We start from the raw sequence: 27,796 nt of genomic DNA on the forward strand, positions 1-27,796 counted from the left end.
GAATAATATCCGACCTCCAAAAGCAAGTGAAGGGGTTTCTTTTAGCGGCTTCATTGGCAGTTGTTGTAAAAACCGAAGAGATAGACTTCAAGTACGAGTGTGTTGGGTCCCAAAACTTATTATCATAATTCAGACAACCATTAAAATTCCCCTCTCCCTGGCGGTATGTCCTCGAGCGGAGTCGTGCCTCCATCTCTGACCAAAGAGCATTCATGTGCCCTGAATGTAAATCACATCGTCCCTGTGTCACTGCAGGTGATGCCTTGCTATGTGATTAGTCTTCCTGACTTATGAATGCTTTTATGAATGTCCAGGCTTTTAGAGGGATGGTGCTCTGACTCATTGTTGTCAAATTGTCAAAACCACATCTTGGGTTTCAGACGTGAGCATTCGTATTCAGAGTCGTGGGCCTGCAACACGTTGACCATCCCTCCGTCTGGAGGATCCAACATGTTTATCATTGACTCACCCTTTGTTGTTCTTCCGTGGCTCGCAGTGACATGGACTGAATTATAATCCATTGTGTAATGGCATGAAGAAAGTGGGTGGGTCAAAGATTTAAAAGACAACAAGTCTAAGTGCAACTGAAATTTTAGCATTTTGTGATTGATTTAAATTGAAATCTACCTGCACACCAACCACACACAGATGTTATTGATCGTTCCAGTAAAACAGCTGCTTTGATATTTCAAAAGATTCTCATCATGACGAGCAGATTTGATTTCCTAAATCTCTACAGCTTTTGTCAGAGAAAGAGATGAAGCTTCTCCCTCCTCATCCTCTCTGTCTGACCGAGGCCGGACCAGGTGACCAACTGTTAGTGAAATCCGGGGCAGAGGAGTCCGTCTGATATGCTGTACTCACGTTGCATATTACACATTAAATGTGTTGGATTTGTTTGTTTTAGACTTCTTCTTCGCAGCAATGTTAAACTATTTTTTAAATTATCTTTTCGTATTTACAAACGTCCCTCCAGTCTGTTTTTATTTTACACAATAAACTTTTTTTATGATCAACTGTCTCATTTCATAATGCCACTTTTCATCAAATCCAATCCAGTTTGTGATTGTTTTTCTGCTCCTTCAGGCAACGGACCATCACATAACCATCTTGATTGAGATATTGACATTGTTGCCGTTATGAAATTGAAACAGTAAAATTAATATTGAAATACAACTTAAGAGAAAGGAAAACTGTAAAAAATAAAACTAACCTGCAATAAACTCTCTCATTCTAACAATTTATAATAAGTTTTGGAAAAGTATTTTATTATTTCAACATGCCGTATTGAATCCATTTATTACATCTGTATTTTTTTCAATTTATTTCATAATGTCTTTTCGATTACAAACACACAGCAGGTCTCGGCATCAAACGTTCTCTCCATTCCTCCCTGCGATCCGTCTCTTTTTCTTCCACCAGATTGCTTCTTGGACTTTTCTTGGATTTGAACCCCCCGCTGCCGTCACCATGAGCGCGTGCAGCAGGAAGGCCCTGACCTTGCTGAGCAGTGTCTTTGCAATCAGCGGCCTGGGGCTGCTGGGAGCGGCGGTCAGCACCGACTACTGGCTGTACCTGGAGGAGGGCGTCGTCATGCCTCTGAACCAGAGCATCGCCATTAAGACCTCGCTGCACTCCGGCCTCTGGAGGGTCTGCTTCCTGGCAGGTGAGGGACGGGCTTGTGGTTCTCCGTGCTCCTGTGACAGATAACTGTGTGTTAGAGAGCCGTGTAATGCCGTTCAGCGCGGAATGATCTTTACTCAGGGAATTATTTGTACTGTGCAGCGTCTAAATGTGGCAGCGGCAGTGAGATGATCCACACTCACACATCCGCCAGCTTCGACATTCACACACAACCACATCCACAATTACTGTGTGTGTGTGTTTGTGTGTGTGTGTGTGAGAAAGAGTAAGTGTGGACGACAGGTGGCAAAGTGAGAGAGAAGAGCAACAGATAGAAAGTGTGTTTGTGTTTCTATTTCTATCCTTTTTAATCACACACTGTCAAACGAGGTGCATTCAGTGTCAAATTGGTCCTGCAACATTATGCGTACACACACACAGACCGACACACACACACACACACACCTAGAAGTGTTCAGAGACAGATGTCATCTCGTCGTGTCACATCATTAATTAGCTGGTGGATAACTCCAGCTGGTTTCTGTCGGTGACGATGCTGAAGTGATAATAATGACTGTAGCCGTCTTTGCAGGATGTGATGTAACTATCAGAGGAAAACAGGAACTTCAGGTTTACAGGCGAGAAGTCTATCCCCCAAACTGTCTTTTTGAAATACAGGAAACACCTATTACATCAGGGAAGTGTTAATGATGCCACTTCTCCACAAGGCTTGATCTCAACTAAGGTGCTGGAGGTATAAAAAAAAGTCGAAACGGCTAAAAGAGATACCCACACATCGATGCATGTTGAGCTTTGGGTCATCAGGATCCATGGAGTGACAGGCAGATACAAATAATCACACACCTTTGTGGATAGATGCTTCACCTCCTGGTTTCTTAATCTCAGATTAACGATGGCTAAACCTTGATCTCCCGCAAAGCCCCATTTATGTGATCATATAGTACGATGCTACTTTAGTGTGCTTCCTGATCGTATATATCGTTTTTCTATATTCATCCCTCTCAGTAACTGGAACTGATTATTTCTATTTGCCTGTCACTCAAGGGATTACGTATGCTATGATAAAGGTCTATTAAACTAAAAGCTCAAACTAAGTGTAACACTGCATCGGTCTCTCTAATCACATTACGGATATGTTTAACCCTTGTGTTGCCTTCGGGTCATTTTGACCCGATTCAATATTTAACCCTCCTGTCGCCTTCGGGTCAATTTGACCCGATTCAATGTTTAATGTCGGTGTTCTTTCGGGAGTCAACAAACAAACATAAAGTACCTCACACTTAAACTTGGAAAACAATATTAATTCTAATAATTTTCTGGAGATTTTAATAGCTGGGGTCATATTGACCTCAAGGGTAAAATATGTTAGTAAATATAAAGGTAACAGGAGGGTTAAACATTGAATCGGGTCATATTGACCCGAAGGCGACAGGAGGGTGAAACATTGAATCGGGTCAAATTGACCCGAAGGCAACACAAGGGTTAAATAAATAAATAGAATTTAAATATATTCGGGAAAAAATAACCGGCCTATTTTGCTAGTTTTTGGAATTACTTATTTTTTTCTTAGTTTTAACCATTAGCAACGCATTTAAAAAGGAGCGATGGCCGTACCTCGTCAATACCTTCACATGTCCTCATCTTCGCCACAAACTCGTCTTCAGGATTTTGTGTCCTTCCTTCTCAGGTGACGAGTCTGGTCGCTGCTTCACCGTGGCCTACGTCATGCCCATGAACGTCCAGTTGACGTCAGAGTCCACGGCCAACGTGCTCAGTGAGTAGCTTCCGGCTCGGTAACTCCTTGAGATAGTTCACCTCCAGAGGCGGGGGAGTTCTCACGGCAGAAACCTGTGTCATAAGATCGTGCTTCTAAATCACTCGCATGCAGCCAGACAGACGAGTGTGACCCATCCCAAGTTCCCAACCCTCGTGCGGTTGCTCCTCTCCAGAATACGTTTGACCTTTTCACAGACAACTCACCTCACAAGTCCTTCAGTGTGAAACCTTTAGCGAAGGATTAATCCGCTCCAGCCAGTCGGTGTAATAATGGATATTGTAAAAATCTGTCAAAAAGGGCAACTGCTAATTAAACGTCTTCATTTCATCTTCATTTCAAGATAGATTGTGGCTCCCTCCTCCCAACAGAACAGCCCCTCATTTCACGTTTATACTCTCAGGTTTCTCTGCCTATCCGCGTCTTTCCGTCGTTTTTTACCCTGAAGTGTTCTCCCATCGGTTTGGGGTTCAAACGTCAGCGTGTGTCCCCTCCTCAGAGATGATCCGCTCCGCCACTCCGTTCCCCCTGGTCAGCCTCTTCTTCATGTTCATCGGCTTCGTCCTCAACAACATCGGCCACGTCCGGCCTCACCGCTCCATGCTGGCGTTTGTATCCGGGATCTTCTTCATCCTCTCAGGTTCACTGATGTTCTCTCCTCTCTCATCATGTTTATGTCCTCTCCTCTTCTTGATTTGATCCCAACCTGAGTTTCTTTGTCTCCCAGGTCTGGCTCTGGTGGTGGGTCTGGTGCTGTACATCTCCAGTATAAACGATGAAATGCTGAACAGGACTAAGAGCAGTGAGGCCTTTTTCACCTACAAGTACGGCTGGTCCTTTGCATTCGCCGCCATCTCTTTCCTGCTCACCGAGGTGAGCGACTGAACAACCGGCTTGTGCAGCGCTGATGTGATCATGGCATGAGATACAAAACAAATGCATGAATCAAAGGTTTGACATTAATAAAGTCAGGACACTTATTTGCACCATTATCCAGAGATGTTAAAAGACACAAAACATGCAGCAAGAAATTGGACAGTCAAATCCTAAATTATAATATATATATCATCCAGACAATTTCGTGTCTTGCATGAAAACTCACTTTTATTTATCAAATGAATTGAAAATTGAATAGAAAATATAGTCAAGACATTGACAAGGTTAGAAATAATGATTAATATTTGAAGTATTCATTTTGTTCTTCAAACTTCAAGCTCAAAGGAAGGCCAGTTGTATAGTTTATATCACCAGCATAACTGTTTTCAGCTGTGCTAACATAATTGCACAAGGGATTTCTAATCAGACATTAGTCTTCTAAGGCGATTAGCAAACACAATGTACCATTAGAACACTGGAGTGATAGTTAATGGAAAAGGGCCTCTATACACCTCTGGAGATATTTCATTAGAAACCAGACGTTTCCACCTAGAATAGTCATTTACCACATTAACAATGTATAGTGTGCATTTTTGATTAATGTTATCTTTATTGAAAAAACAGTGCTTTTCTTTGAAAAATAAAGACATTTCTAAGTGACCCCAAACTTTTGAACGGTAGTGTATATATATATATATACACACCAAAATATGACAAAAATCAGGTCATTCTGTAGTGTAACTAAAAGGAGAACTAAAACAAGTTGCTTCTGATATTTTCTCTCTGCATCCAAACAATGTGCTCATGTCCTGAACTTTGTAGAAGAAGCTTCTGAGAAGTTTTCTCACAGGTTTAGGTGTAAACGAGCATTTAATCCCCACAAATAACCTTTAACTTGTGTCCGTTTTATATGGTATGCCTGTACGGTCAAATTAAATCAATAGAACTGTTAATTACAAATGAAGTCTTAATATAGTATTGTATCTGCCTTCACTCTTAGTATCAAGTATAGAGAAGTAAGAACACGTCTGACCTTGCAGGCAGGTTTATAAGAGGATTTACTGCCCTCCAGTGGTCGCAGAGGAAAACTGCAACAACACAAAACTCACGTAGGATGTATATTCGTAGTACTATAATTAAAGTGGAATCGGGTATATAAAGTATAACACTTTGGGTAATAACTTTTTAAATGAACAAAACTAAAAGCAAGCTATGTTAATAACAGTTAGCTGTGGAGACTTTTTTTTGTGTGTGAATTGTTTTTAGTCAATATGAAAGCACTTCATTCTGCCCTCATCCTTTTTCATATATTTTGACTGTTTTGCGCGTGCGCAGAGCGCAGGCGTCATGTCCGTCTACCTGTTCATGAAGCGCAACTCAGCGGAGGAGATCTACCAGCCTCGCCACCAGAGCTTCTACCGCCCTCGGGTCAGCAACTGCTCCTCCAACCACTCGAGCCAGTTCCTCCACCCCGAGGTGTGGTCACGTGGGCGAAGTCCCTCCGACATCTCGAGTGAAGCTTCGCTCCAGATGAGCGCCAGCTACCCCGCTGTCCTCAAATGCCCCGCATACGACCACGTGTCCTCCTCGCCCTGCTGAGGAGCCGCTCGCCGCCGCAGGGGCCACCTAAGGGTGACGAGAGGGTTCTCTGGATGTAATAGGGTCACAAGGCCTCGCTTCCTTCCAAGGAGAAGATACTTGGATATTTAACTGAGTTTGAGAAGACACGTGTAATGGAAGGACTTTGGACCAATCCGCAGCCGAGCCGCTTGTGGCTGTTTACCTTCGCATTGAAAATGCGGAAGGTAATGTTTTGATCGCTGTGTATTTAATTATTTATTTATTTGTATGCGTGTTATTCGCATAATAGAAAAAGTTTTTAACCGAATCGCATGAAATTTGGTGGGATGGTTGGTTATTATCCGGGGACCATTTGATTAGATTTTGGGATCAATCGGGTCAAAGGTTAAGGTCAAGGTCATGGAAAGGTCAACATCTTCTTTTTACCATAGCACGGTCAATTTCTATCCAATTGGCATGCAACTAATGCCAAAATGTTCATAATTTAATGCCCAATCTTGTGATATGCGAAGGTATGCGCTCTACCAAGTGCCCATTCTAGTTATACTATGCTATAATATACGCATTGGGAGTTTGTTGTGGTATCAGCATCTACAGGTTTTTCTCCCGGCAGGTTTTAATAAGGAAAACAAAACAGGGTTTAAAAAAGTTTAAATCTGGGTCAAGATTAACTTTTGAACTTAATCTTAAAGAGTAAAATAAACAATATATATGAGTTGTACCCTACATAGCTGTTTTATATATATCTGCTTCCTCATTTTGCAATAAATAAATGCTACTTTTTGCTTTAGGACATGTATGTCATGTGGCAGTATTTATGCATCATGTCACACAGAAAAAAGATATATACCCCAAAACAAACATTAGGTCGACCTAACTGTTTCTCCTGAAGGCAAAGACTGTCTAATGGGATGCAATGACAGGACACTGCATCGCCACTGTAACCAGATAGCAGGTCAACAAGCATCCAGCTTATATATAAAGATCTGTCAAATAAAACGTCTTCACACAGTGGTGCTACATGTATCCACTGGGGGGCAGTGTGTATATATTGTTGTCTGGAGGGACGTTTTATCTTCAGGAGTCAGTTTGTTTCCACTTTGTGAGATTCTCCAAAGTATTTACTGTCACACAGAAGTCAAATGTAATTATTCAAAAGTACTTTTGTATCTTCAGTTGATTCAGTGATGCGTTGAGTTGGTGGTCAAGATGTATTACACTGCTTATTTGTTTAAACATGTATAATCTCAGACATTGCAAATCCTCGTTGTATGAATAAAAAAAAGATGTAAACGTTACTCGTCTGTGAATGAAGTGTTTTTGTATAATTGACATACCTGGATATATCTGTGGCAGTTATTGAACCATTATGCTGAATTAAAAGCAACTTGTCTGCTTTACACTAAGTTTGATATTCTAAAACACACTTTTTGCAAATAAATACATGCGGTTATTGACATTAGACACATTAACATCTAAAAGCTTGTAAAGACCGCCATTGAAATTCTGCAGCTCGTCAATCACTTGTACCCAGAATGCACCTGTGAAAACACCTGAAACTAATTAGAACGGTTCATCAGAGCTTGAACAGGATTCAAGTTTGCTCTTTGGTGGGCACAACAATGGAGGTCAAGTGAGAGAAAGTAATTAGTTGGAATGCTTCAGCAGTCCAACTATTGTTCTTCTTGTGTCTGATACTGTTAAAAAAACGTAAAGGTTCAAGGTGTGGAACAGCGGTTGTATTAGATCGCATAAGGTTGTAAATGTGTACAAAATAACGTGGACAGTGTATTGTTATTATGTATTGTTGATGGAGTGATGCAGGAAAAATGAGTTGTTGTGCTTAAGCAATTGAGAAAACTAATTCTCCAAGGCTTTCTTTACTCCTTTATGATAACATGTATGTGACTTGTAATCATATGTGTATGTCTTCTCGTATTAGTATCCTAATTATTGACTATGACTTGTCTACAAATGTAAATGAAGAAAGTAACCAGTAGAGGGCGCTCTCTGCACAGTCATAGTCCACATATCCCCTCCCGGTCAGATTGATCTCGGGACTCAACATGTTTTCCTTCACCGCTCATATTACAGGAATCTTCCGTTCATTCTACCGGGTTGAATCCGAAGCTGTTGTTCTGCTTGATGAAGGATGTGTGAAAAATAAGCCTGTGCTTTTATTAAAGAGGAGGAAAAAATGCTTACAGCACCTGGTATTCCCAGGCGGTCTCCCATCCAAGTACTGACCAGGCCCGACCCTGCTTAGCTTCCGAGATCAGACGAGATCGGGCGTGTTCAGGGTGGTATGGCCGTAAGCGAAAGATGAACCTACGAAACGGCATCTATAAGATACTCTGACGTCACACTTTGCTCTTCTGTCAAATTGCATAGGGAGCATCTTTAAGATACTCTGACGTCACACTGTGCTCTTCTGTCGAGCTGCATAGGGAGCACCAGCAGATTGCCGTAAACACAAACACACATTCTCGCTGTAGACAAACATTATACATTCAGAGATCTCGTCACCTCTCGAGAAATATCTGTATAAGTCATTCATGTTGATGGCTAAAATATCATGCAAATAAGTAGGACAAGCATTAATAATAAATACACCACACATCTGCTGTAAGTTTGATGTATATTTTATATAGATACACATAATGTACAACGTGACCAATAGCTTTTACAGAGAATATAAAAGTTAATGTAACTATAAGCCCACACAGGGCAGTAGAAGATAATAATCTGGCCTGACCACAAGGCTTTTATTTTATTTTACAATCACATAGAAAACTACTGTTGTTTATAGTTTTTGACATCATCATCATTATGGATAGTATTATTATCATCATCATCATCAAACGTCATTTAAACTATAATCTTTTCCTTCATCATAAATAAAACCATCTTTCTCACCCGTCAGTCTTGGCTTTTTGAAGAGCATCCTCCTCGTTATGGACCAATATCATCAACACCATCCTCATCATGTGTTCTTATGATTATGTTTCAGGATTTTGTAAAGACCCCAAACTTCAGCTGATGCAAACGTCTGCCTGTCGGCTCAAACATGTTACACAGAGTGTGCATACTACAACAAAGAGACCAGAAAACCTATACATTATATATATACACACATACATAACTTAAGCATATGTTGTTTATCATTTACAGGGAGTATTACACCATATCGCAATTGAAAATAAATAGAAAAATTATAGTTGGTTATTATTTATATGTTTTTTCTTTTCTTTAAAGAGGAACAAAAAAGCAAGCAAGGATTCTTTAGGAATACGAATCAAATGCAAACGGGATCACAACAATACATCGGCCTTCACTGACATAGGCCATAGACAAGAGAAAAAAGCTTAATTGGACTGGTACCCCATTGGGCCATTGCACAGCCATAAATATAACCTACTCAGTAGACTTTTTAAAGTTGAAATCCCTAAGATTTCATTAAATATATCTCCACATTCTGGAAATATCTCTCTTATTATTACTTTTCATTGATAGTGGCGGGGTCTGTCATTCCCCTGCTTTATCCACATTCACTAGGTGTTTACGGGAAAACATGTATGCATGTGATCTAGTATTATTGAACTTTATCCCATGGATATTAGCCATATTGTTTACTGTTCACTCGCCTCTGATCTTTTTTAAATTTGACAAGGGAACAAGAAGAAACAGTCAGTGAATAGTTAGCTGCAGACGAAAAACAATCAGATTACAGTTATTGTCTTCTTCATTAAAACAATGTGAGTTGTTGGCTGCACTGTAAACCGACACATGAATTGCTCTTTTGTTGCAAACTGGCTTCCAAAGGACTGTTTGTTGTGTAGTATTAAACCACACTTACTATTGCCATCTTTAATTAGGTTGTGTCACCAAATCAACAAGTACTGATATCTTAAGGATTACAACTTAAAGTCCAATAAGCAAGTAACATCTCAAGCCTCGGCAAAAGCTCCTTTTCTATGCAACTAAAATAAAAAAGTATGCACATTAAAAAAATTCTCTGCTCCACACAAATGAGTGAAATCAGCCCAGCTGACGGCAGACTGTAACGAGTAGTTAGGAACCTCAATGTAAGCCAGCACTGTTTTCTGAGGTTACTTCAGCCATGGCACCCAGAGAAGAATTCAGCACCAGTGAGATGACGACACGGTCCAGATGAGCTTATGCTGCACTGATCTACTCACACACACACACACACACACACACACACACATACACGCACACACACACACACACACGAAACATGGCAGTTGTGCTTCAGGGAGATGAAGAAACATGTCATGACCATAAGAGGGAGAGGTGTTAGTGAAATGGAGGGGAAACAATCAGCCACAGATCTGTCCCCTCAGCAGTGTGTGATGTCAAGTGCAAATGACTTGTGGACAGGAGAGAAATCAAAGTTCGTATTCGGGGTCAAAGTCTTTTCGGGGGTTTATCAGCCTTTCCTGTGTTGAAGCAGCTCCCAAGTGTGTGCAGTTTATGTGTTTATGAACGGAAGGAGAGAAAGATGGAGGAGCTGGAGGGGTGAGAAGACTCTCTTCACTTCTTGTTGGCGATGCGTCTCTTCCTGGTGGCCAGCATGTCGTAGAAGGGGTCTCTGCTAATGCTGGCCCTGCAGGAGAAGCCAATCAAAGGACAGTGATGAAATAAATAATAAGGCCACATGAGAGGAGGCTCTCGAGCATCTTTGATATGGAAATGTCGGCACATCTATACAAACCCCGGCCGTAACTAGATTTAAAAAAAAGTTTGTGCAGTGACCTAGTTTGGTTTCCATGGTTTCTGAAGAGGAAGAACCCTTCGCCCAAGTTTTTTCTGATTAGTTGGAACCTCCAGAACTCGTAGTGAAATACACAATCACAAACTTTACTTCTTGCTATTCTGCAGGTTGAAAGGTCTGAAGGATGGCGAACAAATGTGATCAAGATTATTGACTCTTCGGCATTCAATCCCCCTTCTTTTTTTAAAGAGCGCAGAATGAGAGCGAGTGAAGCAGGAAGCCATTCAGGCTCTACAGAAGAGCCCCGTTTCACGGCTGCTAAATCCTGTTAGTAGCAGCACAAAGCAAGAAGAGGCTCAACCCCCCACTGCGGATATCTTCGATTCCCTTTGCAATGCCACGCGCTGAAGAATGAATCTGTATGCGATGACTATCCTGCTCTTTTTTACTGCTCATTGTCATTTGCACAAACCAATTTCATGAAACAAAAGCTCCACTGTAGGGTGAGCAAATCCAGGCAAGGCTGCTGGGGCTAATGCAAAATAACATTTCCTCCATTTCTGTCCTTAACAATATGTAGAAATTGATATATCTAATTTAAAACATTAAAAAACATTCCGTCTGCTTTCTCTATCGACCCAGTTGCACCACCATTATCTAGGTATTTGTGTTTGTGACTCCATATAAGCAGACTGTGATCATCTCGACTTCGGAGGGAAACACCATTTCCATAAAAAACTCCTTTTATCCGGCCCTACTCAGAGTCCTCTTGGACCCCTCTGGTGAAGCACAAGCTCGTTACCCTCCGTGGCTGCGAGTTCGTCAACCCAGTTTGGAGCTCCCTCTCCTGGATAGGTTTACTGGGTATGCTAAGCAGTGACTAATCCCCCATCATTTTCCCAGTGGATACTCTTTGAGTGTGGAGATAGGGAAGAGGGGAGGAGGGGGGATTGCACTCTATTACAGTATACAAGCGTTCTGCTGAGCAACTCTCTTTGACATTGTGCCATCTTCTACGCAGGTGATTAGAGAGCATTTAGAGAACTGACAGGCAGCAAGGTTATTATCACTGAAAGCAACAGTGTGTATCCTATCTGACTGACAGAAGCCACTGTTTTGCTGGAGGTTTTACGATTTGAGTCAAATATTATAATGAGGGCCTCAGTATGGAAAGAGGTATTTTTATAACTCACGTCCGTATATGTCCTGGGTCTTTTTTAGTCCAGATCAACATTTTCTACAGGTTTATGTCAATAGCTAATATATTTAGTATGGTAACCATTATTGGATGGTAAACAACCATCACCCTCATTTAGGCTAGGACGTTCATTAAAAAGGAGTTGTTGGACTTTTCGGAAAAACATGTGTGTTTTGCTCCTTTACTAAACATTAGATGAAAAACTTGATTGTCTGTGCAGTCTCAGCAGGTTAGCTGAGGTTAGTTTAGCATATGGACTGGAACTAAATCTGCTCACTTATTAACGCACTATATCTTTCTTGTTTAATTCGTACAATAGTGAACAGATCATGGCTTTACTGCATGGTTGCCAAGCAACACATGGAGCCTTAAGTGTCCTTGTGAAGAGTCTTACTTGATAGATTTAATCCACTCCTCTTTCTCTTCTGGCGTGGGAGCTGATATCCTGTACACCACATGGTTGCCCTCGACAACACGCCCATCTGCCTCCGTCTTGCAGGCTTTGATCACCTGACCCTTGTGATTAGGTTTATAGAGCTCAAAACAGTTCTGGGGTAACGGAGAGAGAGATTAGGGCATTAATGGTGTGCTACTGTGAGATTTTGACTGCACACCTGACCAAGAAATGTACTTGACACATGATCTAGGGGTGAGATCTCTAGTAGGGCAACACTCACAGGTTTCCTTGGCTCCTCCACCTCCCTGATGCTGAGATTCTCCAGCGGGATGATCCCACGAGGCTCCTTGTCCTGAAGGAGAAACATGAGAGGAGGGAGAAAAACAACCAATTAATTGCAAAGAGAGATCGGCAGCAAAGCGAGATACATGAAAATATATCAACGAGAAAACCAGCGAAGAGGCCAGAGGAAGAGAGCGGTGAGTCATATAAAAAGAAGACGAGAAGGGGATAAACTGACAGACAGAAAAAGGACAGAGGATCAGAGGTGAGAGGTCGGGAGAAGAGGATAAATCCTCCGGGATATGTTTCGCCAGCATTGAAATGAACCCGTCATCTCGCCCTCACCGCTTTAACGGAGCGGATAATGTGTGTGTGGAGGAGTCAGACCAGAGGACGGGACATAATGAGAGTGTCCTGAAGGATAATACTAAGCTAGAGAGAGAACAGTGCTGATGCAGCAGCCAGCAGGGACACAGAGGCAATGATAAAAATCTTCAACGACACACATTTAAACTTATTGTCACAGAGTGAAACATACAGCCATATTTGTTATTCTCTCAGACACAGACAGACAGACACACACATGCTTGCAAAGAGGCACTTTACTGAACAAGTGTGACACTCACTGTTGTGTATTCAAAGTAGTAGAGGCAGTTGTCAGTCAAGATGAACCACCTTCTCTTCCAGGTTTTCACTCGGCCTCCTGACAGGAAGAGGAACAGGAAGTCACACAAAGGCCACAGTGACAGACCGGCTGACCTCCTTTGGGACAAAGAGGCGGGACGTGACATTCATTAATGAAGCCGACAAACATGCATTACGTTTTCTTATTCTTCGGTACAACTGTGAATAAATTACATCACAATTATGAAATAGCATTGTATGCTGCTACCTCATCTCATCCTGTCAGGCCTGCTCTCAAATCAGGACAAAAGACAACAATGCATTTTAACCCTTGTGTTGCCTTCGGGTCATTTTGACGACCCAATATATTTACTCTCTCTCCGCCTCGCCTTCAAATTGATTTGATTCAAATTAATGTCGTCGTTCTTCTTTCGAGTCAACAACAAAACAAAAAGTACCTCACACTTAAACTTGGAAAAATATTAATTCTAATAATTTTCTGGATTTTTTTTGCTGTCATATTGACCTCAAAGGTTAAATATGTTATTAAATATAAAGGTAACAGGAGGGGGGGATTGAATTGAATCGGGTCATAGGAGACGGGAAGAAAAGGTGAGGTGAAAGAAATTGAATCGGTTGACACGGAAAGCAAACACAAGGGTTAAATGAATGTGTTTACATGTTTGTGCAATAGTTCATTGACGTAATTCAATTTCCTGTATGAAAAAGGCTTCTTGTCATCACATGATCATGTCATGTGGATATTAGACACACATTCATACTTCATTTACGGTCAGTTAGTATGTTTGTCTGGCCGAAAGTGTTTCGACAGTGGTTGTCTATTACATGGTCAACCCTGCACATTAAGGAAGGTTTGATATTCAAATGATGCTTTTTGTATGTATTCTTCTTTTGTTTATATACGTTTGTTAAATATATATTTCTCTCTATGTTTCAAAAAGTGTTTCAAGTTAATAGCCGGTGGATGTTCAAATGTAAACCTGCAAGAACGAGAAAACTCACTTTCTGAAACATGCAAGCAAGCCAGTTATAAGAATAGTATCCGAGTAGTATGTGATTTCAATGGAGCACCACTGTGTCTCCTCAGCTTAAGATAAAGATAAACGATGTCTCACACCACTAATTAAATATGGCTGACTTTGCATGTTTATTTCTTTAAAGGCAACAGGATGAAACCACACCGGCTCTCAGGAGACGGGAACAAACAGCAGTGGATATGAACCTGACGTGGCACCTGCAGCCCTGAAGAAACATACATGTAGACGTCGATGCACAAAAACACAGAGACACCACAGCGTCCGGAGCAAATTCACCACCTCACGCGTTAACTTCACAAACTACATCCAAAAGAACCAAAGAGAGCAAATGCAAACGTCCTGCACGTTAGTTTGAAGGTAGAATTCTGACTGCAGTGTTGGAGGAAACACCACTTGCTGACACTGAAGAAGCTCTTGTTGAGTGCATGCGGGCTAGGAGAGACAAATGCAAACCTAAGCGCACACACACACACACACACACACACACACACACGCAAACACGCGCCAGGAAGACATGAAGAGTACATGAACTCTCTGATCATTTCCTGTGAGCGTGCTTTGACCCAACATTCCCGATTAGTTCCTCTCAATACCAACATCCCTTACGGTCACAACGCTTTTCACTGCAGCGTTTCCTTCCTGTTTTCACATGAATCTTTATGGGCCACACATAATTATAAAAGCTCCGGGTTTCCTTACATTTCAATAGACTCTGACTATTGAATTAGCACGGCGAAATTTCCATTCAGCAAAGAGAGATTTGCTAAAAAAGGCATTTATTCCTTCTCATCCTCTGGGGTTTATTTTTAGAGAGTTAAATTAGAAATATTACAGCGAGAAGTGGTGCGGTGAATGGCTCCAGGGAGGAACCGTGCTAGAATGTAATCATGTTAGGCCTGTGAGCCACAATGGGGCTATTTACATTCATAGTCACTAGTTTGAAGAGACTGAAGAGACGTTACACAGAGTATGAGGAATGTGCAGGTCAGAGCCAGGTGTGTGTGTGTGTGTGTGTGTGTGTGTGTGTGTGTCTCTGTGTGTCTGTGTGTATACAGCAATAAAACTGGATCACCTGCAGTGCATTTGCCCTTTAACCTTTGACAAACAGTATCCAAGCCATAAAACATTTTATGTTCAATAATAAATCAACCTCTTACGACGATTAAAAGTGTTAAAAAAAAACCTCAATGTTAATGTATTTAATGTGTTGTAAACTGCAGAGCAATGGAGCGGAGTCCAAATCAAAAACATGTGTAAACAAACAGGAACGAATGGTGGACAAATGTAGTAGACATAAGACCAACAACTATTACCTCACCGAGAAAACATGCAACCGCATCCAGTCCCGAGCACACAAACAGGAAACAGAAGAAATAACTACAGTGTGTGTTTCTAAACAAAAGAACGTGCCTTTTACTATTTTCACACACTGTAAAACTTATTGTGCCGTGGGAATGTGCACACTTTCAGCGTACTTTAGACGCAACATATGATGTTGTATACATTGAATTGGATATAAAATGTGTGTAACCCTGTTTTATTGGTGGGTAGTGTTCTGGCTAGAGTTTCAGTAAAACACCAAACCATGTCTGGCTTTATGCGAGTTCATAACTAAAATGAGTTTTTTGCATCTGGATTTTAGTTTAATAAGCATTAAGCATTTGTTCCAACACATTAATTTTAAGTCAGATAAATGTATAAATATTTCAAGAAGGTGGAATGATCTGTTCCAGTTCACTGTGTCAAGCGAGAGAGCAACACTGGTATTAACCCTCACCTCTTGTTCTCACTCGGCTGTGAGAATAAGGCCACAGTTGTAGTGAGGATAAGGGCGGGAGTAACCAAACAAAGTCATCCGGGATGTCTCGCACTAACCTAATTTAAGCAGCCAGCCCTCTCTGTCTGGGTTAAAGAACGTGTGCGTCAGGTCATTCCCATCGTCCTCTGGGATCTTAAACGGTTCGCTTTTGATGCTGTCGAAAAGATTCTGGACGGAGAAAGAAAACAAAAACAGAGGAACATTATGAAACCAATTCCATACACCTCAAAACATTCAACCCAGCTTTCAGATTAACGGTGCGTTAGACAACGAGAGACAATGATTCATACCTCATTGACTCTGGGAGCTTTAAAAAGTGTCTTTTTCTACTTAAAAGAAGCCATGGGGCCCTTTGGTAAAGACGTCAGCCTACACTGTGTGGGGAGAAAAACTTGCTTTTATGGGTTTTACTTTGAGAGATGGTGAAAGATCATTAGCATCAGTATCTGGAGAGTAGGTCTAATTCTGCTGAGCTGCAACATCTCAATTAGAGAAGCGTGACTCTCTGCTAAGCACGATGGAGAACTTCCTGTACAGGTTTCTTTCTCAGTGTGCGCCACACTGGATACATTTATCATACCTAACGAACAAATAAAACCAACGCTCTCACCCTGAGTAGCTCCTCCGGGAGGTCTCCCCCCTCATTGATCCCTCTGTTCATGGAGATGAAGCGCTCAACGGGGGGCTTGTCTCTGACGTTGGGATTGTGCAGGCTTGTGTTCAGCATAATGATGGCAAATGATAGCACATAGCAGGTGTCTGTGGAGGTAATTATACAGTCACTTGGAGACAGCACTAACCCACCACTGTGTTTATTAGTACACGTTTTCTTGCCTGGCATTTATGGATTAGTGTGAACATTATTTTAACTATTGATCTTTTGTCACATATTATTATAATAGAATAAAGACTATATTGAATATAGAATCAGAATCAGCTTTATTGGCCATGTACGTGTGCACATACATGGACATTGACTCTGGTCAAACGTACGCTCTCCTCGTACATACATGTCATTTACAAATAACAGTATAAATATAAAAAAGGGAACATGCACTTGGTTATATTTAAATTGAAAACATTTTAATTAAAATGTGAAACCAACAAGTGTATCGGTACGCTGTACAGGGGAGTTATACAAATGGTATGAAGAGGACAGCACATATTTGTGATAATCTAGACAGCAATCCATTAAACTGATTTTCTCAACACAAAAATGTAGGTCTGTCTAATAAAAAGGAGTTTAATCAACAAAGAGCACCGTATTCTGGGAAACACAGCCTCGTGGAGCTCTCCAAGGCCACATACAAACCCACCGATCTTGTGAGTCGGCATCATAACTCCAGCTAACCTCCCCCTCATCCATCCACACACTAGCTGCCCCAGTCAACATGCCCTGCACTGTAATTTACGACCCTGAGCACACCGGTCCTGAGAGATGACCAATAACTAAGTCTGGGTGTGTCACCACTGCACCACATCAATATTCATGACCCGAGCTGTCACCTGCGTCCTCCTCAACGCTCGCTCGGTTAACACAGGAGCAGCAGACGTAGTGCGAGGGGCCGAGGGAGCGCTAATGACCACCATTGACCTGTGATCGATTTAATCTTCACTGCTGGAGACACAAATAGCGATCTCTCTGTGATCAGTGATGAAGTTACAAACGGACTGTTGGTCAATTTATGATTTCTGAAAGCAGATATCTAGAGTATGTAGTCAGTTGGAAAGTGCTCAGATTGTGTACAGATTGTAAAGCCCTCCGAGGCAAATGTATGATTTCTTGCTATACTTAATAAACAAATTTAATTTGCTCAAATTGTCTTGAGTTTTTATAAAAATCTCTCGGGTTGTGGTCACATTTTAAAGATTTATAAAGCCCAATCAGGTCCAGATGTCTACTCGGGGAAAACAGACTCTCAGAAACATTGATCTCAGGCTGAGGTGGTCTGGCTGGCCCATACTATCTGTCCTGGACTGTCTAGCAAAGTGTGACTCATCCTGTATGTCTGGTGCACTGTGTTTGTGTGTGTGTGTGTGTGTGTGTGTGTGTGTGTGTGTGTGTGTGTGTGCGTGTGTGTGTACCTGTGGACTGGAAGACGCCAAGATTGCACTGGCAGTACCTGGCGGCGAACGCCTCCATCATACGATCAATCTTCTGGGCTTCACCAGGAAGTCTGAAGCTCCACAGAAACTGCCTACAGCAGCAGGAACAGGGAAATAAAAGGGAATGACGACAATTTCTTACATATTGATGCAAATGTATAATACAGGATGAAGATGTTCACTGTAAACTACATTACTAACATCAAGAGAGGGAGTGTCTAAAAGAACATCATGAATAAACACTTTTACTTAAATGATTTGGCTAAAACAAACTCTTTTAAACAGAACCGAATCCTGATGAGCACTGCCACGTTTACTTTAATGTAGACATCCTCTCAGGACTGTGTGGTCGTGTACAGACTAACTTAGTGATATCTGTCCTCTTGTTAGCCAGTGAACCTGTTGGGGCGGGTCAAATTATACCATGATCATTCTTATTGGAAGATGAATATGTGTGACCTGATGAATTCCCATCAATGCGCCAACAATTAAGTTGCCAACATGATCTGTGAATGCAGCATAATCCCTTTGATGACCAAACGGTGTGAACAAAAAACGATAATTCTACTGTTAACCTCATACAATGTTTGATACAAAAATAACTTTTGTAGTCAAATCCTCACAGTATTAAAAACAACTAATTAAACTAATGAATGTCTCACTCAAACCGGACTTCCTGGAACATATTTCACATTTAGGAAGACACCCCACACCAACACTGATCCTTTTCTTTTCCGCAGTGCTGCATTTGGCCGCTGACTCACCTTAAGGCTTGTACGAGGTTGAGGTCTGCAAACTCGTGAAGCTCCACAAACGCATGCAGCACCTTGATGTTGAAGTCATCCCTGGAGGAGAGGAAGGTCACAAGTCACACATGTTTAACTGTTCAATTCCACTCAAACAGAATCAGAAAAAAACAGACGCCAGACTGTTAATACGTTATAGACGTTAATACATTCGTCTTGTGGGGTCATGGGAGAAAAGTAAATGCTTTCATGTCGTAGCACGTGTGTCTTTCAAAGAGAAAGCCACTGTGAACGCAGGCCGCATGAAAACTCTGTTGTTATGACACTCCTATCCCCATTGATTTCCCTTCGATAAGAACCACATGTCTGCTTCGCTATTTTACTGGCCGGTCTCCCGTCGCTGCTCTGCTCCATAAATTCAGACCACCAATTTCCTGAGGCTTTATGCCATCGTCTGAGCACATGCAGCGCAGATCTGACAGAGAGATGGGGAGAGGGAAAACAGAGGGGAAACTGTAGAGCTCACCGTTCCCCTAAGTAGTCCCCAATGACTGTTTTGTTGAGCCCTTCGCCTTTGAAGAGGAACTGTGAGATGTCCTCTGGGGTGTTCTGCAGAAGATCGTTCTCCAGAAGAAACAGGATCCCCTGTTTAGAAGAAAAAAAAGTGCGCACTTACACTTCAGTTACCTCTTTTGGTCATTTTTAACAGACCTGATGCATGGCTGGGAGATATTCGTACACTTTTAAAACAGTAAGTGTTATTGATTCTCACAAATAGTTAGTTTAAGGCAAGACCTGACCTTTTTAGGGTCCATGTTGAACTTTTTCCTCCCCATAGCAATCTGTTTGTTTCTTTGCGTGGTTTTGCTGAATTTAAAAAGACACAAAAACATCCATCACGTCACAGTTGAGTGGTGTTGTCCCCACGCAGCTGTAAGTCAGTTTGGGATCGGTTCATCCAGTTTGTGTATTTACTACTCCATCAACTGAAGACTGAGTGTACAGGGGGTTTAACCTGAGAAAGCTGGAAGTGGGCTCAAACGTGGCTGCTTAACACATTATACATGCGCACCACAGGGGAATCTCAACCTTTGTGTGTCTGTGCCATGGTCTGTGCATGCTCCCTACACTTCCTGTGTGCCCAAAATAGCCCACGCCCCTTTGCCAGCTGCACCTAAGACACACACACACACACACACCTCATCAACCAATCGAATAAAAGCTTGTGAATGAGACTGTTTGGCTAATGTTTAGTCAGGAAACTGTCACTCATCAAACAAAAGGGGATTAACTCACTCACTCACACTCACACACACACACACACATGCACACAAACAACGACAGGTGTGAGGTTCATAGCGGAAGCAACAACATGGCTCAACGGCTTTGAAGAGCAGATTTGGCAAATAGAACAAATGTGTTACACTTTTTTCTAACATTTGACAGAATAAGCTATTTAGAGCTGCAACAATTGGTTGATTAGTCAAACTTTTCAAGCAAAAATGGAAAACATTTGTTGATACCAGCTTCCTAAATGTTAGTTTTCTCTGCTTGACCCGATTAGATATAGTTCTAACATATTTGGATGTTGGGCTCTGGAAAACTGTGATTTTTCCCTGACATGTTACAAACAAAACTAATCGATTAATCAAGAAAACAATGGGTCAGTTAATCAATGATCAAAATACTGATTATTTGTACCCCATAATTAATAGTAAAATAAAGACTCACCTCTCCCCCACACAGGTTAGCTGCTCAATCTCAGTCATCACTTCTGCGATCTCAAACTTCAGCCGCTGCAGAAAAGAAAACAGCAAATCGACTCTCAGACATTTCCTTAAGTTCCCTTATTGTTAGAGATGGGGATGAAGTTCAAATCATTATTACACAACCAAAACATTATCATTTTAACAGGACAATGCTTCTTTTATTAGACAGTGGACAGGTTGGAGGTGTTAGGAAACGTCAATACAATGTTCAATGCCAATATGGAACTTTGATCAGCGTCACATCGGATGAGCCTTCAGATGTAAAACACTTCTATAACTCATTTTCTAATAGGTTCACATCCCTATCCCCGCTGACGGGACTGTCTGCTGCTGGAGCAAATAGAACACATCATTCATGCTGCAACACTCACTTCAATATCATCCAGAAGCTCCTTTTTCCTACGCCGTATATTTGACAGCTCATCTCTTTCCTCCAAAGACAGGTCCTCAGGTTCTGGAAAATATAGAGAGAAGGGAAAATTAAAGAGCATGTGTGAGCGAGAGAGAGGGGGAGGGACAGAGTTATGAGGATGGATTAAACTAATTCACCTTCCGACCAGCCAGTCAGAGTCACGGGGATTATTAGACCTGGCAGTAGTCAATGGATGCTTCCCAAAGACATTACGCATGACTTCAATTGATACACAAACAGACATTTCTTTGTAAAAGGTGAATCCAGTACGTTCCTTTCCATTTAGTTAAAGAGCAACAATATCATTCATTTGGAGTCATGGTTCCGTCAACCTGGTCAATCAAGTCCAATAGCAATACATGCATGTCCAGTCTCTCCTTTCAGCTCTGCTTTGGTCTCCACCGACTCCTGAGGGAAATGTCTCTTCAGCTGCTAAATGTTCCACTACAATCATGGGCTGCACCATTAAGTCCAAGATTAGAATCTCAGTTATTGTAATCAGTATTGAAATCATGATTATTTATCACAAATTATGTATTGATTTTAGGGACAACATTATTACTACAACAATGCGCTGCTTCCACATTATTTGCATCGGGACAGGACTCTGGACTGCACCCGCAACATCCAGGAAGGTTTTCAACCGGCTGCCGCGGCGGATTGCAGATGCAGCGGCGTAACAGCTTCCCAAAAGTGAAGCTGAAACATCTGGATTGCTGACTGGTAAGCGGACTGTTATGCGAGCAAGCATTTTAAACTTCAATATGCAGTTGATCATGTTCATTTAATCATGAACGGCAAAATCGTGATTGCCATTTAATTAATTGTGCAGCCCTGCGATGTTCACCAGACCAAATAGCATGTTTTTATTGAAAACAACGCAATGAGAGCGGTGAGCGGGAACCAACACTGTAACGTTGTGAACTGGACCACGACAGATGAGCTGAAACTCACAATAAAGCTCTGTAAGGCAGAGAGGAGCTTCAGAATCAGGCGAGGAGTCTCTCTAGTTATCACTACGAGTCACCCCTTTCCCACCGTCACATTGTCATTATAATATATTGATGTAGCTGCTTCAAGTACATGAAATGTCTGGATATGCATATGTGTACATGTCTATGTCCAGTTTGTACATGTAACCATGTTCTTGTCTTCATTTGTATTCTGTATTTCTTTGAATCTCATGTTTGTTTCCCACCTTTATACATCGCTTCGTTACAGTATATACGGTGGTATGCACTTATAGAGCAGGTGTCAGATGTAGATTACACAAAAGCAACATATGGGGAAGAACTTTCTCATGAGAATTTTTTTCCAAACCAGAGAAACTTCCCTACTGGAAAGGAGATCACTTCCATAAATAACATCTTGTAAATAACACACCGACCACTGGGCATCTGGTGCGGCCTGCCCTCTCAAATATTGGCTTTCTGATAGTCGACTGTCATCGGGCCTCATCTGGGGTAATTAACACTGCAGAGAGAGAGACTTCATGCAACATGCATGTTTTACTGCATGAGCACACACACACACAGCATACACAGGTGAGTACACAATATACACGCTATGCATACAGAATGTACACCTCAACACACACAACATTGTATTCTCCATTGTGGCTTCCCCCCCCCCCTGCAGGACCTTCCCCAACACATCAGAAAAGAGCAATCCATTTGAGAGCGAGCTGACATGAAGTAGGTCACTTTCACATGGAGCTATACCAGATTGTGCTTCTCCTACGCTGTCTCACTCACACACACACACACACACACACACACACATAGACACACTCTCGCTTTGCCCGCCTCCACCCTAGTGCTTGAAGTGGGGGTGAGATTCAAATCCTCCAACTGAATCATACCGCTAAGCAGCTTTGCTATCCAGGCGTTTTTTTCACCCAGTTGTTTCCCCTCTGAATGTAAATAATGGAAAAAGAGAAGTAAAGTTATTTTATCTCCTCTTTATCTATCTGCTGAATCTCTCTCTCTTTCTTTCTTTTTCTCTCTGTCTCACACACACGTGTTCAATCCTCCCTTCTACTCAGTCTTGGTCTGTAAGACAAAGTGACAGAAGCAGCATGGACTATTAGATTATTACGTAGGGAGGGCTTTGAGCTCACGTTATCACAACGGAGCCAGTCAAGAGAGCAGGGGTCCAGATGGCCGTGTGATCATTTCTCCTTCTCACATGATGCTCACACAGCAGCTACCAACGTCGACGAGATGAAACTAAACTAGGAAGGCTGACGAGATGGAAACAGAGCTAATTATTCAAAATATGGGGTATACACACCATGTCCACCAAGTATTGTGCAATTGATTGATGACTCACCCTTAATTTGTCAAGATATTACAAAAAAAAGGTTATTTTACTGGCTTGACTGCAAGGAACAAAAATTATAATGTGAAAAAAACGTTGATTTTAAATGGCAATAGAAGTGGGAGAGAGGTTGCTGGGGCTGTGTGGGTGGATGAACTGGAAGTCTGCAAAAGGTTTTGTTTTCCTTTTTTCCCTTCTTTTTTTAAAATATCGATGGCAAGCAAAGTACCAGAACCAGACGGGTACCTACACCAACATTTGCTTCCCTTTTCTTCTGAATAAACCGCTTTTGCACAAAGCTTCTGGTCATATCACACGACCCTCATGTGCGTCCATCATTTTACACACATCTTCCTGGAAAGCATTCCTACATACTTGTGACTCTTTGGGAGACTTAACTCTTCACAATAATTAATTTCCGTTGGTTTCTCATGGTCTATGCAACATGAGTTTGTATGGACTATAAGTGAAGGGTCTGTGGGGCTGAAGAGGATACAAAAAAAGAGAAAAGTTGCAAAGAGGCGATATCTCAATGCCAAACAGCAAAGAAAGAGAAAGACTCAAGAGTGATGAAGAAACAGATACCAGACATCTTCACACTCTCGGCCTCCTTTGCTCTCTTTCCTTGGCTTCAGTTAAACGGACACATAAAAGCAGTAATTGTGGAGCGCAGAGCCCCTGCAGGCAACCTACGTCTGCAAAAACAACTCCTCCATGCCTCCTGCTCTGGCTGAAAGAGCTGGTCTGGACCAGAGAATGGGACGGATTGTCTGAGGAGACGGAATCTGTTTCGGGGAACAATTCCCCCGCTGCGTGTGCTTCGGAGCATGAGGAAAATGCAAGAGTAATCTGATATCATTGCGAGGACATCTACTGCTGTACAGCTGAGACTGGCCACCTCATGAATTACGCATGAGAGTCTCGAAATGAGCGTGTGTTTTTGTGAGCAGATTCCAATAGAGAGCAGCACTCCACATAAAAGAAATCCATATTAGGTTATATACAAAGCCTCCATGCTTAACCCCAGCCACATAGATTACCACTCAGCCTTTTCATATTATGACGTAGGGGTCTACTGTTCCAGCAGCAATCAATACATAAGCACAATAGTTCAAACTTGTATGCTTAACCTTTCCCACCCCATCACTCTTAAAGCATGAATCAACGAGTAAGTGCCACTGTGCTCAAGTTTTCCCTGACAGCCACGCGGTCCAGTTTTTTTTCTAAGTAAAGGTCATTGGGTTTGAAACTCTTCCTCTTTTCAATGAAACATTCCCTTTCAGCTCTCTTCCCTTGGTCAACCGTAACCAGCCGGGTCAACACCCCTTTCAGGGAGTCATTGGAAAGGTCACGAGCAAAGTTCAGCCCGGGTCAATGCAACGTTACGGTCATGGTAGGATTAAATGACCATATTCAATGAGAGAGTTTATCATCCAAGGGATCAGAATTAAATTGAGTAGGACACCGACGATGTAACGATGGTGACCGTCCGAGTAGTTTTCATTAGTTAGTGGCAGAGTCATGATGTGTAGTCGTGCTAATGCGTCGGTCATATTCAAATTGACTTGAGCTTCAACAGGTCATCAAGATGCACAACTCCTTTTAATGTGCAGCATGAGGTCTGATTGCAGTTGCTCACTGCACGAGGATAGAAATGCTAATTATCGTGAAATGTACGTAGGAAAACTTGATCAAATCGCTCTGTGTGTCTTAAAGTATTCAGGTCATTGTCAGTTCAGGTTTCAGTTGGTACATAATTGGTGGTCAAATCTCGTGACTCCATAAACACTGTAAATGCTGCTTTAGACCGTCACAGGGGTTATAAAAAAGGAAAACATGAAATTAAATAATCCCATCCAGTGATAACAGAAGCGATGTTTGAGCTCAATGACGCTGTTTGTTGGAGTCACTGATCATCACGGCTTCAGTTAAAGTCAATAAGCAGAACTATACTTGATTCATTCTGCCTGATCTGTGGATGGAGCTTTCGACCCCAAACAACATGTGAACCTACTTGGGGTCTTGAATAATACACATCACTTCTCCGTCCAGTCCACAGTCCAGATAGGAATGAGACCTCAGTCCTGATGCAGTTTACTGTCTAATGCTTCTGGAGATACTGGAGGGATTAGGATCGGATTCACGTGAGAGATAGGCCTTTATCTCAGATCGCAAAGTCAAATGACTAAACGCCTTTGACAGTCAGGCCTTTTCAATATCCTGCGCATCAAGGTCAGTGGAGCGCTGGGTTTTACATTCTAATAGCATGAAATATCTGTTTTGGGTCAATGTTCGTTACGTCTCCGTCAAGCCTGCAGCAGTCACAACGTGGGAAAAAGACTCGTCTGGCCAATATCCAGATTGTTTAATTCAGGATCTGTTGTTAACAAGCTAAAAGTTATAAAACCACCAGAAGTCTTTTCACCCTGAACCACAGTAAAACTAACTTGCCGAAAACCTTAACGCAACAACAAGTGACAACTTTCTCGATTTTGTGCTATTCAATTCAATTCAATTCAGTTTATTTGTATAGCCCAATTTCACAAATTACAAATTTGTCTCGGAGTGCTTTACAATCTGTACACATAGACATCCCTGCCCCAAAACCTCACATCGGTCCAGGAAAAACTCCCAAATAACCCTTCAAGGGGAAAAAAAGGGAAGAAACCTTCAGGAGAGCAACAGAGGAGGATCCCTCTCCAGGATGGACAGATGCAATAGATGTAATGTGTACAGAAGGACAGATTTAGAGTTAAAATACATTCAATGAATATGACAGAGTGTATGAATAGTTCATAGTAGGCATATTCCACGATGGAGACCTCCACGATCCATCAGGCAGATGGCGGTGGGGAGGAGGAGTGGGCGGAGTCTCAACAGGGCAGTGGCGTAGTTGGTGGCAGGAATTCCACGACCGGGAACTTCTGCTGTGATTAGGACCGCTGGGCTGGTCTTTCCGTTAACAACGGCAATGCCGTAAACGCGAGGAGGGCAGAGGCCGTTCCCACCACAAGCTAATTAGAGAGCACTTACACAACACTAGCTTGTGGCATGGTTGCTGCATGTATGGGCAACCCAGCTGAGTTCAGAGTGATGTAAGGAATCCGGGTGAGTCAGAGACACACGGGCAAACAAACTCCAAAGGGCTCACGCTCATTTATGAACTCTGTCCACGTAACTCACTGCAGCAGGTAAAAATAACTCAACTTAACATAACCACCTTCCAGAGATAAAAAACAACGTATTAATTTCCTGAATAAAATACATACGACATCGGCTTTTCCTCTGTCTCGTTCCCATGATGACTGACATGCCATGAGACGAGGTGTCTGTGTCCTTTTGAAGGTCAGTACTGAAAGTGTCAGTACTGCAGCTGCTGAACTGCTGGCTGAGCTTTTAGCAGCTTGTTTCGTACCTGTGAGATTGTGGCTGGTAGGTGTGTAGTCATTTTTTTCCCCTTCTGCATTACACCTACTCACAGCTCTCACGCGAACACACACACACATGCACACACACACACACACACCTTATGAAATAGCCCACATTCCTCCTACTGCAACCCACCATTCTGGTCCATCCAGGTCTCTATTCACCTCCTCTAGTCTCATCTCTTCTTGTTATCCAATTCTTTGCATTTTTTTCAACTTCTCCGTTTCAACTCTCTTTTATTTCTCCTCAGATACCCAGAGCTACATCAGCTCGTTTCTATATTTCACCCGGAGGACCCTCAACTCTAACATCAGGTTTAAAACCACAAGGTCTAAAAGGCTTCTGGATATTCATTCCGATGATGATGGGATCTTGGCCTGCATTTCACATCAGATCAGCAGCGCTGAGGGCGCAGCAACGACGGGTGACTGCACTCGTTTTAAATACAATCCACTCACCAGCCACAACGTTTTTGAGGCGAGCAGCCACTCCAGTCCCCAGTGTTGAGGTTACTGTACACTCTACACAGTCACTATTCTGAGGTTTCATCTTCATTCCTTATTATGACAAACGTTACATTTGCATTTGTGATTGTGCCCTTTAGGTATCTTTAAATGTTACGACTCAGAATTGACCACTAAAACATTGCATCAAATTACATGGTCATGTACATGCTGGAGTACGAGATTACACATGTATAACAGAAATTATAATAATTGCTCCAACCCTATAACATTTATTTGATGTGTTTTCTGCTCCACAGATCGTATCCATTACAGCCACTATCCTCTAAGAAGTTCTTCCTTTAAATTAAGGAAGACTGACAGTGTTGGGCGAGTTTATGTTTGTCACACACATAAGAAGTTGTGAATTCCGTCTTTCTTTCGTCCGTAAATCAAATGTCCACAATCGAATTTCCTGACCAACCCAACCAAGCAACAGCATGTTTCAGTTATCGCTTTGTTTTCTCCTTCAGACAAGCTATTCATCTACCACTGAGGTCAGGTGACGTGCACTGTTATAATTC

General features: G+C 42.0%; 2 protein-coding genes and 1 non-coding gene across 4 annotated transcripts in view; 1 reads left to right on the top strand and 2 right to left on the bottom strand.

The window, feature by feature from the left end:
- Positions 1-1,470: 1,470 nt before the first annotated feature.
- Positions 1,471-5,893, top strand: cacng5b (calcium channel, voltage-dependent, gamma subunit 5b). Of its 2 annotated transcripts, none has more exons than XM_056407602.1 (5): positions 1,471-1,691; positions 3,309-3,418; positions 3,918-4,058; positions 4,146-4,291; positions 5,630-5,893. In XM_056407602.1, the coding sequence occupies exons 1-5, from the start codon at positions 1,471-1,473 to the stop codon at positions 5,891-5,893; spliced, it is 882 nt and encodes a 293-aa protein (XP_056263577.1). The 2 variants fall into 2 exon arrangements, with proteins under 2 accessions (XP_056263577.1, XP_056263578.1); XM_056407603.1 differs by having other exon boundaries at positions 1,471-1,666; positions 3,332-3,418.
- A 2,180-nt stretch (positions 5,894-8,073) lies between these two features.
- LOC130189413 (5S ribosomal RNA) lies at positions 8,074-8,192 on the bottom strand. Its single transcript, XR_008830793.1, has one exon. It is a non-coding gene; the product is annotated as a 5S ribosomal RNA (ribosomal RNA).
- Positions 8,193-8,501: 309 nt separating this feature from the next.
- Positions 8,502-27,796, bottom strand: part of cyth3b (cytohesin 3b) — a 30,108-nt gene continuing 10,813 nt past the window's right edge. The window contains exons 2-13 of the mRNA XM_056407621.1: positions 20,981-21,063; positions 20,572-20,636; positions 19,641-19,707; positions 19,367-19,485; positions 18,859-18,939; positions 18,074-18,186; positions 16,599-16,747; positions 16,045-16,156; positions 13,114-13,190; positions 12,486-12,557; positions 12,203-12,357; positions 8,502-10,502 (exon numbers count right to left, since the gene is read on the bottom strand). Of these exons, the coding sequence (XP_056263596.1) occupies positions 10,430-10,502; positions 12,203-12,357; positions 12,486-12,557; positions 13,114-13,190; positions 16,045-16,156; positions 16,599-16,747; positions 18,074-18,186; positions 18,859-18,939; positions 19,367-19,485; positions 19,641-19,707; positions 20,572-20,636; positions 20,981-21,063 (1,166 nt within the window). The 3' untranslated portion in view covers positions 8,502-10,429. The remainder of the gene's footprint in view (positions 10,503-12,202; positions 12,358-12,485; positions 12,558-13,113; positions 13,191-16,044; positions 16,157-16,598; positions 16,748-18,073; positions 18,187-18,858; positions 18,940-19,366; positions 19,486-19,640; positions 19,708-20,571; positions 20,637-20,980; positions 21,064-27,796) is intronic.

The sequence above is a fragment of the Pseudoliparis swirei genome, chromosome 23, assembly GCF_029220125.1.
Source record: "Pseudoliparis swirei isolate HS2019 ecotype Mariana Trench chromosome 23, NWPU_hadal_v1, whole genome shotgun sequence".
Classification (NCBI taxonomy): Eukaryota; Metazoa; Chordata; class Actinopteri; order Perciformes; family Liparidae; genus Pseudoliparis; species Pseudoliparis swirei.

What these genes read in the sequence shown, in the direction of transcription:
- cacng5b (XM_056407602.1), top strand. Translation starts at nt 1,471, where the DNA reads ATGAGCGCGTGCAGCAGGAAGGCCCTGACCTTGCTGAGCAGTGTCTTT. An exon ending in GGACGGGCTTGTGGTTCTCC is followed by an intron (nt 1,692 to 3,308) that starts GTGCTCCTGTGA and finishes ACTCGTCTTCAG; the next exon opens with GATTTTGTGTCCTTCCTTCT. An exon ending in TCTCTTTCCTGCTCACCGAG is followed by an intron (nt 4,292 to 5,629) that starts GTGAGCGACTGA and finishes GCGCGTGCGCAG; the next exon opens with AGCGCAGGCGTCATGTCCGT.